The sequence below is a fragment of the Anabrus simplex genome, chromosome 1 (assembly GCF_040414725.1).
Source record: "Anabrus simplex isolate iqAnaSimp1 chromosome 1, ASM4041472v1, whole genome shotgun sequence".
Classification (NCBI taxonomy): domain Eukaryota; kingdom Metazoa; phylum Arthropoda; class Insecta; order Orthoptera; family Tettigoniidae; genus Anabrus; species Anabrus simplex.
In genome coordinates, this window is record NC_090265.1 from 1,579,919,191 (window position 1) to 1,579,932,926 (window position 13,736).

At 42.4% G+C, this 13,736-nt stretch overlaps 1 protein-coding gene across 1 annotated transcript in view; it reads right to left on the reverse strand.

Annotated features, from left to right (window-relative positions):
* Window positions 1-13,736, reverse strand: part of LOC136862676 (luciferin sulfotransferase-like) — a 125,974-nt gene that overhangs the window by 27,841 nt on the left and 84,397 nt on the right. The window contains exon 5 of the mRNA XM_067138898.2: window positions 9,959-10,079. Coding sequence (XP_066994999.2) covers window positions 9,959-10,079 — 121 coding nt within the window. The remainder of the gene's footprint in view (window positions 1-9,958; window positions 10,080-13,736) is intronic.

Sequence of the window (13,736 nt, forward strand, 5' to 3'; positions counted from 1 at the left end):
ATTAGAAGTGAAATTCGTTGTGGCCTTTGATAGGCTTGAACTTTGAGAGCGGGTCCGCTCTTTCCTAAATTTGATTTCTGTGTGCCTCGAGGAGGCTTAACATGGTAATTGGGAGCAAGTGCTCCTTGGCATGATTGGGGTTTTCTGCCCCTTTGTTTGAACTTGGTACATTGGTAAAGTTGAGCTCATAGCTCAAGGATTGTGAGTGTGGGGCTCGAAGCCCAAATCTTGTAACGAACTGTAATTTGTAATTTCTTAATTTGTTGATCTGCTACTTGGTACCTGTTATACTTTGTTATTGATTGATTTTGAAAAGAAAATATAACCTTTGTTAAAGTTTTAAATTAACTTTAATTTTGTAGTTGAGACCTATTCCAGCCCACACCTTCTTTCATATCTAACTACCACGGATATCTCCGTAACAAGTGGTAGCAGAGCGTGGTTGAATGGGTCTCAATTTAGCCCCTTTTGACGGCTAGACATTGCCTTGCTTTTGAACTTTAACCATTTTTTCAGTCACTGGAATTTTTCAATTTTTCTAAATTGGTAATATCTTTTCTATCATGTCCGGCCCTCGTGATGTCCTCCACCCCGGCTATTTGCGTAAGGAGGAATTGATTTATGAATTAACAATTAGAAATGTGCAATCTGGAGGCACGGTTGCAGTAGATACCAACAAGCTTAAAGAGTCCCTTGATTTGCCTATTTCCATCCCCACTTTGGGAGAGAAAGAGATTGACGACGCTCTCTCCACGATCACTGACAATACTACTGAGCTAGCATCTGTAGTTAGTTTTTTGAAGAAAATGATCCTTCTCCAAATCAAGTTAAACGTGTGCAAGCTAGATTGTTTCATTTTTACAATAGGGTCACTGATCTATTGTCTCTAAATTTGAACGACATTCAAAGGCAGGAAGCTAGTGTCCTTCTCGAAAATTTTTCTGATTTGTCCAGTAAGGTTAGCCTTTTGTTAACTGGGGCAGTCCTCCCCAAAACCGACAATCCCACTCTGGTAAACGTTGTCAGCGAGGAGCATTCTCCCACGGGGGAAGAAAGTACAAAATATGTAGAAGCCCAACAAACTTCTGTTCCATTAGGAACTGAGTCCGTTCGTCGCACATCCATTCCACCCTTTGTGTTGAATAATGCACCTTCTGAATCTGCTTCTCCGCCACTTAGGTCCCTTCCTACTACGTCACCTGGTTTCAGCAGTTTGCCCCATCCTTTAGCTATGTTGCTCAGAGGGATTTCTAAGTTTTCTGTTAACTCTACCAGTGACGTTATTTCATTTCTAAGATTTTTCGTTGAGTTTCAGGATCATGCTCTTGCTTTTTCTCTTTCTCCGTGTCAAATTTTGCAGATCATTTGTCCCTATTCAATTGGTGTTCTATCTGACAAAATAGAGCCATTGCTGACCAATCATCTATAGAAGACTTCCACGCCCATTTATTAGCAAACTTCATTCCGGCTAGGCCAAGGTCATCTCTAATACAGAAGTACTATTACCGTGTACAGCGTCTGGATGAAAATCTTGCCGACTTCATCCAAGATATTAAATTCTATACCAGAGTATTTGCCTTCCATTTTCCTGAAGATCAGATTGTACAGGCAATTGTGGAAGGAATTTCACCATCATACAGGTCATACTTGTGCTTTGCGTTGCGTCCGCAAACTTTTGCCGAATTAGAGGCTATGGCTGTCTCAGCGGAAGGAGTTAGATACGCCGATACCTTGCGTGTCGCGAAAGAACCCCCTCCATCCTCTAGTAAATTTCGGCCTCCACCTCGCCGAACCTTCACTGCCCGTAAATGTTATGCTTGTGGGTCGCCTGACCGTCTTCGGAACAAGTGTCCATTAATTAAATCTAGTGGGACAAGGAATGGAGCAGGGTCATCCCAAGGCTGTTTTAAATGCGGCGCTTTTTCCCATATTGCAAAGAACTGCCGTAATGCTAACAGAACTCCCTCCTGTTCAACTTCGGGTGCAACTTCCACCAACAAGCATAAGTGACTAGCGGCTCCGGCTGAGTCGGCAGATTCATCTTTCCAAGGCTCAGCCCAGGTTAAATCCGACGAAAATGCAGGGAAAAATCAGAACTGTTCTACATTCCCATTTGAAGGTCCCAGAGAATGTCTTAGGATTGCGGCGGATTCACCCGCACCTGTTCCCTTTCTCAAAATTGAATTAAATAATGAACCTATAACTGCCCTATTAGATTCTGGCAGTGTTTGTTCTATTATTTCGGCTGAATGGTACTCCAAATTGAAAACTGTTTGTAAACTTCCTGATTTTTGTTCGTCTTCGGTTCAATATGTTTCGGCTAACTCATCTCCATTAGAAATTTTAGGTTCTCTGTATGCTAAAATACGCATTTTGAAATTCACTTGGAAAGTAAAACTGCTCGTGGCGAAGCACTTGTCTTGCCCCATTATTTTGGGAGCGGACATCATGTCTCACACTGGTCTAGTGCTCGACCTTCAGAGCAAGTCGTGCACTTTCAAATTTGATAGTAAATTCAATATCCCTTTATTAAAATGTAGTTCTGCGTCATGTTCATCTGTTTCGCCTACCCAGGATGAGATGTTGTTAGATCTTAGACATGTACCTGAGGAGCAGGCTGATAGTATTCGTAAGTTGTGTCAGTCGTTTCCAGAGGTTTTCTCGGATACTCTTGGTGTTACTGACCTTATTGAATACAAGATTGAGGTGACGGATTCGATCCCTGTTAGATTCCCGCCTTATAGGCTATCTCCGTCTAAAATGAAGGCCCTGAAGGAGATCATTGATCAGATGCTGAAAGATGGTATATTTGGCCCTCTAAGTCGGCGTATTCTTCGCCTATTTTTCTAGTCCCGAAACCCCAAGGTGGCTTCAGGCCTGTGATTGATTATAGGGCTCTCAATCGGAAGGTGGTGTTACAATCTGTGCCCCTTCCAGACCTCCATTCTTGTTTTTCATGGTTTCGTAAAGCTAAGTTCTTCACTATCTTAGACCTTAATCAGGCTTATAATCAGATACCGCTAGCAGAGGAATCTAAACACCTGACAGCGTTTGCCACGGATTGGAACTTGTATGAGTACAACCACGTGCCTTTCGGGCTCCCCACGGGGGCAGCCGCGCTTACGAGACTGCTAGACGGGGTCTTCTCCGACATCAAATTCGAGTACTTGTATCATTAACTGGATGATGTCGTATTTTCTGAGATCATTGAAGAACACTTTGATCATCTGAAAGAGGTCCTTAATCGTCTTCGTAAGGCAGGGTTAACAGTTAAGCTGCCCAAAGTCGCTTTTGCAATGCCTTCCATGTCATTTCTAGGGCATATTGTGTCGCCCGATGGTGTCGCTGTAGATCATTCTAGAACACAGGCCATCCGTGATTTCAAACCTCCCAAGGACATCAAAGGTATCGCCAGGTTCATAGGCATGGTGAACTTCTTCAGGAAATTTATTCCCAACTTTGCTAATAGAGCGGTGCCCTTGAACCTTCTTCGTAGGAAAGGCGTCAAATTTGAGTGGGGGCCTTCTCAACAAGCCGCTTTTGAAGACCTGATATTAGCTCTTTGTAATGCCCCTGTTCTTGCTATGCCGGATTTCTCGAAGAAATTCATCGTCCAAACCGACGCGTCGTCGTCGGCAGTCGCTGCGGTCCTTCTTCAAGAGACCGAACCAGGGAGGTGACCCATCGCCTATGCATCTAGGACTCTTTCGGCTCAAGAAGCCAAGTATTTCATCTATGAACTTGAGGGTTTGGCCGTCTTGTTTGCGCTAGAAAAGTTCCGACTGTATCTGGAACATGTCAAGTTCGACTTGGAGACTGATAACCAAGCCTTAAGTTGGGTCTTAGGTAGGCCGCGTCGTACTGGTCGTATAGCCCGGTGGGCCATCCAAATTTCTGCCTTCCAGTTTGACGTTAGGCATATCAGAGGTACTGAAAACGTGGTTGCTGACGGACTAAGCCGTATGTTTTCTAATGATGTAGAGACCCCCGAACAGGTTGATAGTTCTTCACCTCCCGAGTCCATACCACCTGAGGTTAATGCCATTCTAACTGATGCTCCCATGTTGTTTAGAGATCTTGAGAAATATCAACGTGAAAATCCGACGCTGGCCCCTATCATGGAAACCCTTTCTTCTGGGGAATATGTCGTCCCTTATGTATTGAGGAATGGTGTTTTATGTTGCCCGTCGAGGCATGATCAAAAGATGAAAGTTGTAGTTCCAGCTGTTTCGGCTCTTATTGCCTATCATCACGACGATCATTCTAGGTGGGACACGTCCCTGCATTGGTTAGCTTTTGCTTTGAATTCGGCGGTTCATGAATCCCATAAATTTACTCCAGCTTCTTTGATGTACAAGTTTTTTCCCAACACGCCGCTCTCTAGCCTTTGGTCTCTTAATGATATTCTACCTGAGACCATAGATCCAGATAATATTAGAGATCTTTGGAAGAAGGCCAAGGCCAATCTTAAAATTTCTCATGAAAAGGTTAGGGAAAGATATGATCGTGGACGGAGGCCCACCAACTTAAAGGTAGGAGACCAAGTTATGGTCAAGAATTTTGTTCCCGCGGGCAAGCTTGCCCCCAGATTTCATGGGCTGTGCATTATTTTAGATTTTCTTACGCCGGTCACATTGTTAGTGAGCAATCCAGCCACCGAGAGAATCTTTACGGTTCACCTGTCCCAGGTGAAACCTGTGTAAATTACTTGCTCAGTGGATATTTAACATCTTGTAAGAACCCCAATAGCTTATATTTTTCTATAAATCCTAGGCCTTCTGCCCCTTATAGTTTTACATTTCGTTTTCTTTATCTGCTCTGTATAAATTTTGTGAAACCTTCCCTGAGGTTGCTCTGCTGTCCTCTCCGTAAGGCCATTACCAAGCTCCCGTCTCCTGTTAAACCACACCAGTGGCATTAAAATAAAAGTAATGAAATAAAAGTTTTCACGCCACTGGCCCCTCAGCCTCAACTCCAAGATAGTACCCTAAAACCATTATGGTCCAACACAAATTCTGCCGCCGAGATATTACTGTTTCAGTGCCCCCGCAGCCGTGCGGCGCCGTACCGCCACTGAGGTGGGGTACGGGCCCACTCCACTCCAGTGAGGACAACCAGTGTACGGCGAGCCGGAGCCCTCCTTCCGGCCAAGGCTGATGTGCGACACACCACCCGCAAACTGCTCGAGGACTGTAAACAATCGTCGCGTCTGCAGCGTGCTTCACCACGACTACCCCTCTCATAATAGCGGGAAAGAGGGATCTCAGGGTACTTGAGGCGTCCGAGCCGCCTCCTCTGGACACAGGCAGCGGTGGCAGGTCTTGCCGTCAAAAGTAATCGGCAACTAATGTACTCCCTCTGCTACAGGGACTCTCTATTCGGCAATTAATAACTGCTTCAAATCAACTTAAATTTTATTCTTCCATGAATTAATGTTTTGTTTCGCAATTCTACAACTACAAACAAATTCTGAAACTGGACTTAATCTAGTCGCACCCACCTATATCAAACAAATTCTGAGACCTCCGCCTAGTGAAAAGTTATATTTTTCTCTTCTATTCATCAGCAAAAAAATGTGGACTTTGCTTTAAACCAACATTTTTTCTTTTCTTCTGTGTCACCCCTTGGAAGGACTTTGGGGGGGGGGGGGGAGGGAGGGCTGTACCGGGCGGTACAACTCCACGACGCAAGTTCAAATCTTGCGCCAATTGAAACTTCTCTACTGGAGAAACTTGGAACTTTAACTACTGAACTAATTCCACGGTTATTCAGAAGATGTCACTGAATGTTTTTGAACGATTAAGGAGTGTGGACAATCTCTAACAGATGTCTCTACCAAAAACTATGATAACGCACCCTGGTGTAAAGGAATGTACTCTCCTGAAGAAATATTGTATTCCTAAGTTTTGTTTTTACTAAATTTTGTTCTGTGGTTTGTCGGTTGGCAACAGTTATCCTTTCTCTCCGCCTGTTTTGAATTTAACCAATCACTAATTTTTGTAATTAATTTCGGATCAATAGTGTCTTTCTTTTTCGATGTTGATGTGTAACTTTTAGCTATCCAATAAAATTGAGGGGGTGTGTCTACTCATTCCTGAAAGGTCTCGAATTTTCCACGAGAGTATAAAAACTGCTGATTTTCTTGTCTCGGTGCCACTAGCATAACATCTAACTCAGTGTGTGAATATGTAGCAGGGGGCGGGAAGCGCCTCTTTCTTCAAGCAGCAGTTCTTCAACAAGGTAATGGCCTGTTAACATCTTTATTTCTTGCTAGCTCAGCAGTTTAACTCTCGGAGAAGGTTCGAATCCTTTAATATGTAACCCATCTTTTTAAAATGGAAATTCCTTTTCTGTCTATGTAAAATCTACAAATATCTTTTACTGTAAACTCGCCTTTCATTTTGAAATGGAGGTGACTACGTTTTCATAACCGTTCTTCTCTTCTTTAATGTAGTAAAGTTTTCTCATACGGGTCACCTCCCTAGCTTGGGATTAGCCCCTGTATTATCGGCCTAGCGGCACATAGGTTTTAAGACAAAAACTTTGTGTAGGAGTGCAAGTTATCGCCTCCATTCAACTTTGTATTTTGGGCCATTTACTTAACCCGTTTTGTTTTCCTTCCTGCGAAGGCCCAGTAGATTGGGTACGAGGTACCCCTGTACCATTATATGTGTGCCTTGAGGGCAATTAGAAGTGAAATTCGTTGTGGCCTTTGATAGGCTTGAACTTTGAGAGCGGGTCTGCTCTTTCCTAAATTTGATTTCTGTGTGCCTCGAGGAGGCTTAACATGGTAATTGGGAGCAAGTGCTCCTTGGCATGATTGGGGTTTTCTGCCCCTTTGTTTGAACTTGGTACATTGGTAAAGTTGAGCTCATAGCTCAAGGATTGTGAGTGTGGGGCTCGAAGCCCAAATCTTGTAACGAACTGTAATTTGTAATTTCTTAATTTGTTGATCTGCTACTTGGTACCTGTTATACTTTGTTATTGATTGATTTTGAAAAGAAAATATAACCTTTGTTAAAGTTTTAAATTAACTTTAATTTTATAGTTGAGACCTATTCCAGCCCACACCTTCTTTCACTTCTAACTACCACGGATATCTCCGTAACACAAATAAAAAGAGTTTATTAAATAAACCCGAATAAAACTCATTACGTTCATAACAAATGCAAATAACACAAATAATATTAATAGCAATAACAATAGTAATCATATTAATAATGTCCGACCGAGCTCGATAGGTGCAGTCGCTTAAGTGCGGCCAGTATCCAGTATTCGGGAGGTAGTGGGTTCGAACCCCACTGTCGGCAGCCCTGAAGATGGTTTTACGTGGTTTCCCATTTTCACACCAGGCAAATGGTGGGGCTCTACCTTAATTAAGGCCACGGCCGCTTCCTTCCCAGTCCTAGCCACTTCCTGTCCCATCGTTGCCATAATACCTATCTGTGTCGGTGCGACGTAAAGCCAATAGCAAAAAAAAATATAATAATGTCCGACTCGTTGGCTGAATGGTCAGCGTAATGGCCTTCCTTTCAGAGGCTCCCGGGTTCGATTCCCGGCAGGGTCGGAGATTTTAACCTTCATTGGTTCATTCTAATGGCTCGGGAGGCTGGGTGTTTGTACTGTCCCCAACATCCTTGCAACTCACACACCAACACTAACCTCCACCACAATAACACGCAGTTACCTACACATGGCATATGCCATCCACCTTCATCGGAGGGTCTGCCTTACAAGGGCTGCACTCGGCTAGAAATAGCCACACGAATTATTATTATTATTATTATTATTATTATTATTATTATTATTATTATTATTATTATTATTATTATTATTATATTCATAATGGTAATAATAGAATGCTTAATTATGAAATACACTTGAATGACGTAACAACAGTAATCCATGTTATTAAATAAACATTGAATAGACTGTAGGTTTGTAGGAATAAAACAAGAGTTTTTCTTTTTTTACACTCGACCAAACTTCATATTTAGGTTCTAATCGTCCAGGAGCACGTTTTGATACGCATATCATTTAAAAATCACTGAATAGACTGGGGGTTTATAGGAAGGCCAGAATAAGTTTTTTCAATTTCTTCTTAGAATATTGCTTATATATAAAGTCTGTGGACTATATGTGAAACGCCCCTTCATTATGAACAATTTTTGTTATGTACATAATTTCACTTACTCTTCAAATGACGGAGAAAAAACACTATTTTCTACGGGAGTTATACTCTGCAGCCAGTGACGGACTCCCTCGTACACTTAAAGGTATTTGAAGGATCGATAACAGGAGAAAATCAGAGTATTCATAGTATTTCTTTCGGCCTGAAAATTAACCCCACCTAATGTCACTGAACACCGAGGAAACATTAGGTAGAACTTTTTCTTTTGGTGTCTGTCTGTCTGTCTGTCTGTCTGTCTGTCTGTCTGTCTGTCTGTCTGTCTGTCTGCATATTCCTAAAAGTTGAAAACTGCTGGACTTATTTCAACCAAACTATATATTTGGAATCTACTCACTCCGGAGAGTGTTCTCGGGTGCATATGATGTCACGGTAATCACATGGAGTTGCTATTTTTTGGAAGATCATTCTCAAGTATTTTCATTGACATTAGTTCTATCAAAAGATTGTATGTAACAAACGTTTGGGAACATGTCATTTCTGTTCCTTTATGCCTTGTACGTATTTATCATACGACGGATAATAACGCAGATGATTACGAAAAATCGGATTTTTAGTAGAAGGCCCGTGGGGCATGTCGTGCATGTCACTTCAATGTGGGTAACGTGGAAAACTAAAGAGCCGTTTTACTCTTTTCGGCAGGGGAGATATTAAGGGAGGTATCATCGACAAGAGAGCGCCAGGCAAGTAGTCAGAGATACAATATGTAACCTGAGAACCAGGGAGAATTTCGCACAACTTCGGACCAGGAACTGTACCTTACAACGACTTAGGAAATTGTCCTTATTCACTCTCGAATTTGTTCAGCTTCATTATATTTTCGTTGCTGCCCCGCGCTGTCGTAGGAAAGTATCAACTTAACATGTCACATTAAGTATGAATAGAGCTATGTTACATCACATAAATTCCAGAAGAAAACATGTAATCCACTGCAAATTCCCGTGCGAAGAACGGGTACGAATACTAGTAATAAAATAATCGTATAGCCTTAGCTATCGTGTGCAAGGATCTTCATTTCACGCCATTTAGCCTACCTGGGTGTCAGTTTCGGAGTTACATACTATTCTAAAGCCTCCGTGGCTCAGGCGGCAGCGTGCCGGCCTCTCATCACTGGGTTCCGTGGTTCAAATCCTGGTCACTCCATGTGAGACTTGTGCTGGACAAAGCGGAGGCGGGATAGGTACTCCGGTTTTCCTTGTCATATTTCATTCCAGCAACACTCTTCAGTATCATTCATTTCATCTGTCATTCATTAATCATTGCTCCAGAGGAGTGCGACAGGCTTCGGCAGTCGGCACAGTTCCTATCCTCGCCACTAGATGGCGGCTTCATTCCTTCCATTCCTGACCCGGTCGAGTGACTGGAAACAGGCTGAGGATTATCCTTATCATTCTATTCTAACTGATGAGAGAGAAACAGAGACTTTGATGGGCGATCTATGGACAAATTTAGTTAATCGTGTCGGATAAGCCCCAAATGTACCACTAGAGTTCTTTTATATGTCGATATAATTTGAAACGGAATTCTTACTGCCCTTGAAAAATCCGACTACCGTAACTCTGCCAGGTTTGAATCCACGGTCTTGGGATCTGAAGGACGGCGCTCTACTATTGATCCGCAGATGCAACTATTTTTAAATTATGATATAAAACTCAGAAAAAAAATGAAATAGGAGTTTTGAAACAGAATGAGACATTTTCTCAATAGAAAATCTTTCATTTACTATATATGAGACGGGACAATTATACTGAACACCAAATTATTACTAACCTGAATTTTGCAAGAAGGCTTCGTAAAATAGCTCATCCGTCCCGGTGTAATTAAACATAAGACGGCAGTGATGGTAATAGGATACAGCTACATCCTTCGGCTCCCGGGCCATGTAGATTATCTGAAACAGTCGTCAGAGGAGTACTGTAGTCATTCCCCATCAATTACAGATTTGAAGAAAATTAAATTAGGAGATGAAAATATGGAAATAATTTGATTGCTAGTAGTAAAATCAAATGCAGACCATATAGAACACGTCGTGACATTGAATCAGGCTGCATGCATGCGAGGCCACAGTTCACAGCTGGATGACTTTAAAAAAAAATTAATTTATTGGCTTTAGGTGCCAGACCAAACAGCCAGCTAGAAATACATTAGATAACAAAGCATATACATTAAATATACACTGAGAATACATATACACCAATGAATCTTCCATGGTATTATAATGGTATTACGTTCCGAGCCCGTACAGAATGCGCGCACACACATACGAAGGGAAAAAAGAACAAAAGAACAAACTGGGACACTGCAACTGTAGTATGTTTACGTAGTTTTTCTGAAGTAGTATCACGTCAAACTTTATAATCTTAAATCGGTGTCTTTTAAGAATATGGCGATTGCATTATACGCTTCTGGTTGTTGGGATGATAAAATGCACTGGATGTTGAGTGGTAGTTGGAAGTTCAATGAAAGTAAAGTTGTAATAAATTTTTCCTGCTGTACATTATAAATATGGCACGAGAAGAAGATGTGGTTGAGGTCAGCGATTGGTTGGCGGTCACAGGAACAGTAGGGCGAGTTTAGGACTCCTATCCGATAGAGATGATTTGCAAAACTGCCGTGATTGGACCTCATGCGAATAAGAGAAGTGATGTATCGGCGACAAGCATTCCATTTGGAGAACCAAGGTGAGTGAGGAGGGTATGGTTGGACTGCAGCGTATTGTTTTCCCCGTTGCTCTTTTGTAATATACCATTCTTCTTCAATTTGCGTCCAGGAACGCTGCTTGATACGTGGCACGTAGTCTCGAATAGACACTGGTGAATCTAGCCGTTCGCCCAAATGCGTTGCTGCTCTAGCGAGCCGGTCAACATACTCGTTGTGTTTGATACCTTTATGACTAGGTATCTAAAGAAAGTGCACAGCAATATTGAGACGAGTAAGTTGTCGAATTCCCTGAATGATCTGAATTTGATGAACCGTTAGTTTGTATGTAGCAGGTGACTGTAAAGTCTTCAAGACACTGAGAGAGTCAGTAAGTATAAGAACTGCAAGAAGGTTTAACTCTTAAACTGTATGCTAGAGCTTCGGAAATAGCGACAGCTTCTGCTGTAAGACCAGTCATTTGGTAAAGTGAATAAACGAGATTCTTCAGTTGCGGGACAGTAACAAGCGCATCCCACTGCAGGTGGTGAGGGTATTTTTGAGTCATCAGTGAAGATTTGAAGAGCATTGGGCCACTGTCTTTGAGTATATTCCACAAAGTAAGACTGAACTCTGGTTAGAGGAAGTAAGTCTGTTGTAAAAAGATGTATTGGAACAGAAAACAATAAGTATGACTACGGAATCTCAAAAGCAGGGCAAGACTTGTGGGGTGTTGACGATGGAAGTATGGGACGTAGAAACTGAAGACTGTTCAGAAGACATATATTTTCCATCCATTTTCGGTGTCCGTGCTCTCTCATAACTGTTTCTAAATCATCCAGACTGCTGCAGATTGGTGGTTCATTGTTGTACATCCTGGATAATACAAATTTGTCTGCTAAATATTGTCGACGTACAGCAAGAGGAGGTTCGACGCACTTTAGTAACAACGCATTTGTTGGGGTCGAAGCCATTGCTCCAATGCAGGTTCTGACACAGCTATATTGTATTCCGTCCAGCTTGCGCAAAGCGATTTTGCTTCCGTTATGATAAAACATACTCCCATAATCCATTTTGGATCGGATCAAACTGCGATATAGGAGAAGGAGAACACAGGGATCAGCCCCCCACCATGTTCGGGTGAGAGCACGAAGAATATTCATAGATCTTTCCAGTTTTGTTGTAAGCTCAGATATATGTGGCGACCATGTCAGTCGAGTGTCACATGTGAGACGTAAAAACCTTGCCTGCGGTTTGACTCTGATGTTGTATGGTCCCAAGTTCAAGGTTAAGGGTAGGACTCTCAGGTATTTTCGCGTAAATATCACTACTTGAGACTTGGATGGCGATAGGGATAAATTATTTTCAAGAAGCCAATGGTCTAATTGATATACAGCTAAAGCCATGTGGGCTTCTACAGTCTGGAGAGAGCTTGCACTAGTATATACACACACATCGTCAGCATATTGTAATATTTTAATCCTGGATGAAAATATGGTCTCTAGATCACTGGTGTAAATGGTGTAGAGCAGGGGACTAAGCACAGCACCTTGAGGCAGACCTTGTGAGACTTTCCGTGGGCCAAGTAGTTTGGCATGATAACGCACATACTCGTATATCCATCTGGTGTGTAGAAGATTGTAAATGCCCTTGATGAGCGGATGAGGAAGGCCGAGGTCCATCAATTTAGATAATAATCTTGAGATATCAACATTGTCGTATGCAGCAGAAATATCCAGAAAAAGGGCAAGCGTATAACTGTTCGAAGCAAATGTCTTATATATGTCCGTAGTGAGCAGTGCATGACTATCATAGGTACTTCTTCGTTTTCGAAAACCATTCTGAGTTCGTGGTAGAAGATTGTGAAATTCTAGCCACCATTCGAGTTGAAGTTTAGTCATACACTCGAGGGTTTTCAGTATACATGAAGACAAGGCGATAGGACGGTAAGCGTTCGGATCCTCTGGTTCCTTTCCGAATTTGAAGATGTGTATCACAATCTGTGTTAGCCAGGATAATGGAAATTCTCCTTGAGACAATATTTCGTTTATGATCCGAAGCAGCCACTGTAGAGCATGGGCCAGCATCGGGTAACAAATATTATCAAAACCTGGTGCAGTACTGGAGGACTGTTTAATTGCATTTTGCAGCTCAGCCAATGTGAAGGGAGAGCATAAGGAATGAGTACTCGGATTCGTGTTCAACTGAAGGGGTTGAGAATCAACAAACGGTGGAGCTATTTTGTCAAAGAGTCCCTCTATACAGGCTGGTGAGATCGTATGGGATCGTGGACTATGATCTTTGTGGCGGAAGGCTTTGATTTTGTTCCAGACGTCGGAGATGTTGGCATTCCTATCTAATGATGCACAGAATTCCTTCCAGCTGTGTCTTTTCCTTTCTTTAAAAAATCTCTTTACTTGAGCTGTAGTGTGCAGACATTGCTGGTACCTCTCAAAAGTGGGTTGTTCCCGATATTGCCGAAGCGCTGTCCGTCGTCGTGCAACAGCTCGAGAGCAATCTGGGGTCCACCAGACAGCTGGTTTTCCCGTGTGTATAGATCCAACTTTCTTCAGGGGAATTGAATCGGATGCAGTTTTCTCCATAGCGGAGATATAGAGGGTGTAGCTGACACCACTGGGATTTTGCAGTGGAAGGCGTAATATCTCTTCATCCATATTGGCTGTAAATACTGGCCAATTTGCTTTAGAGCAGTTCCATTTTCCTGTTGACACTTTCTGCTGATGAGGTGGAGGAGAAGTCTTTATTGTGATCAAAATGGGAAAGTGGTTGGAACCCCCCGAATCAGTAAGGACGGACCAGTTGGTGGACAAGGATAAAGAGGGGGTGGCAATAGTGAGGTCAACTGCCGATTTCTGCCGATTAGGTGAAGGAACCAATGTAGGAGAATGAT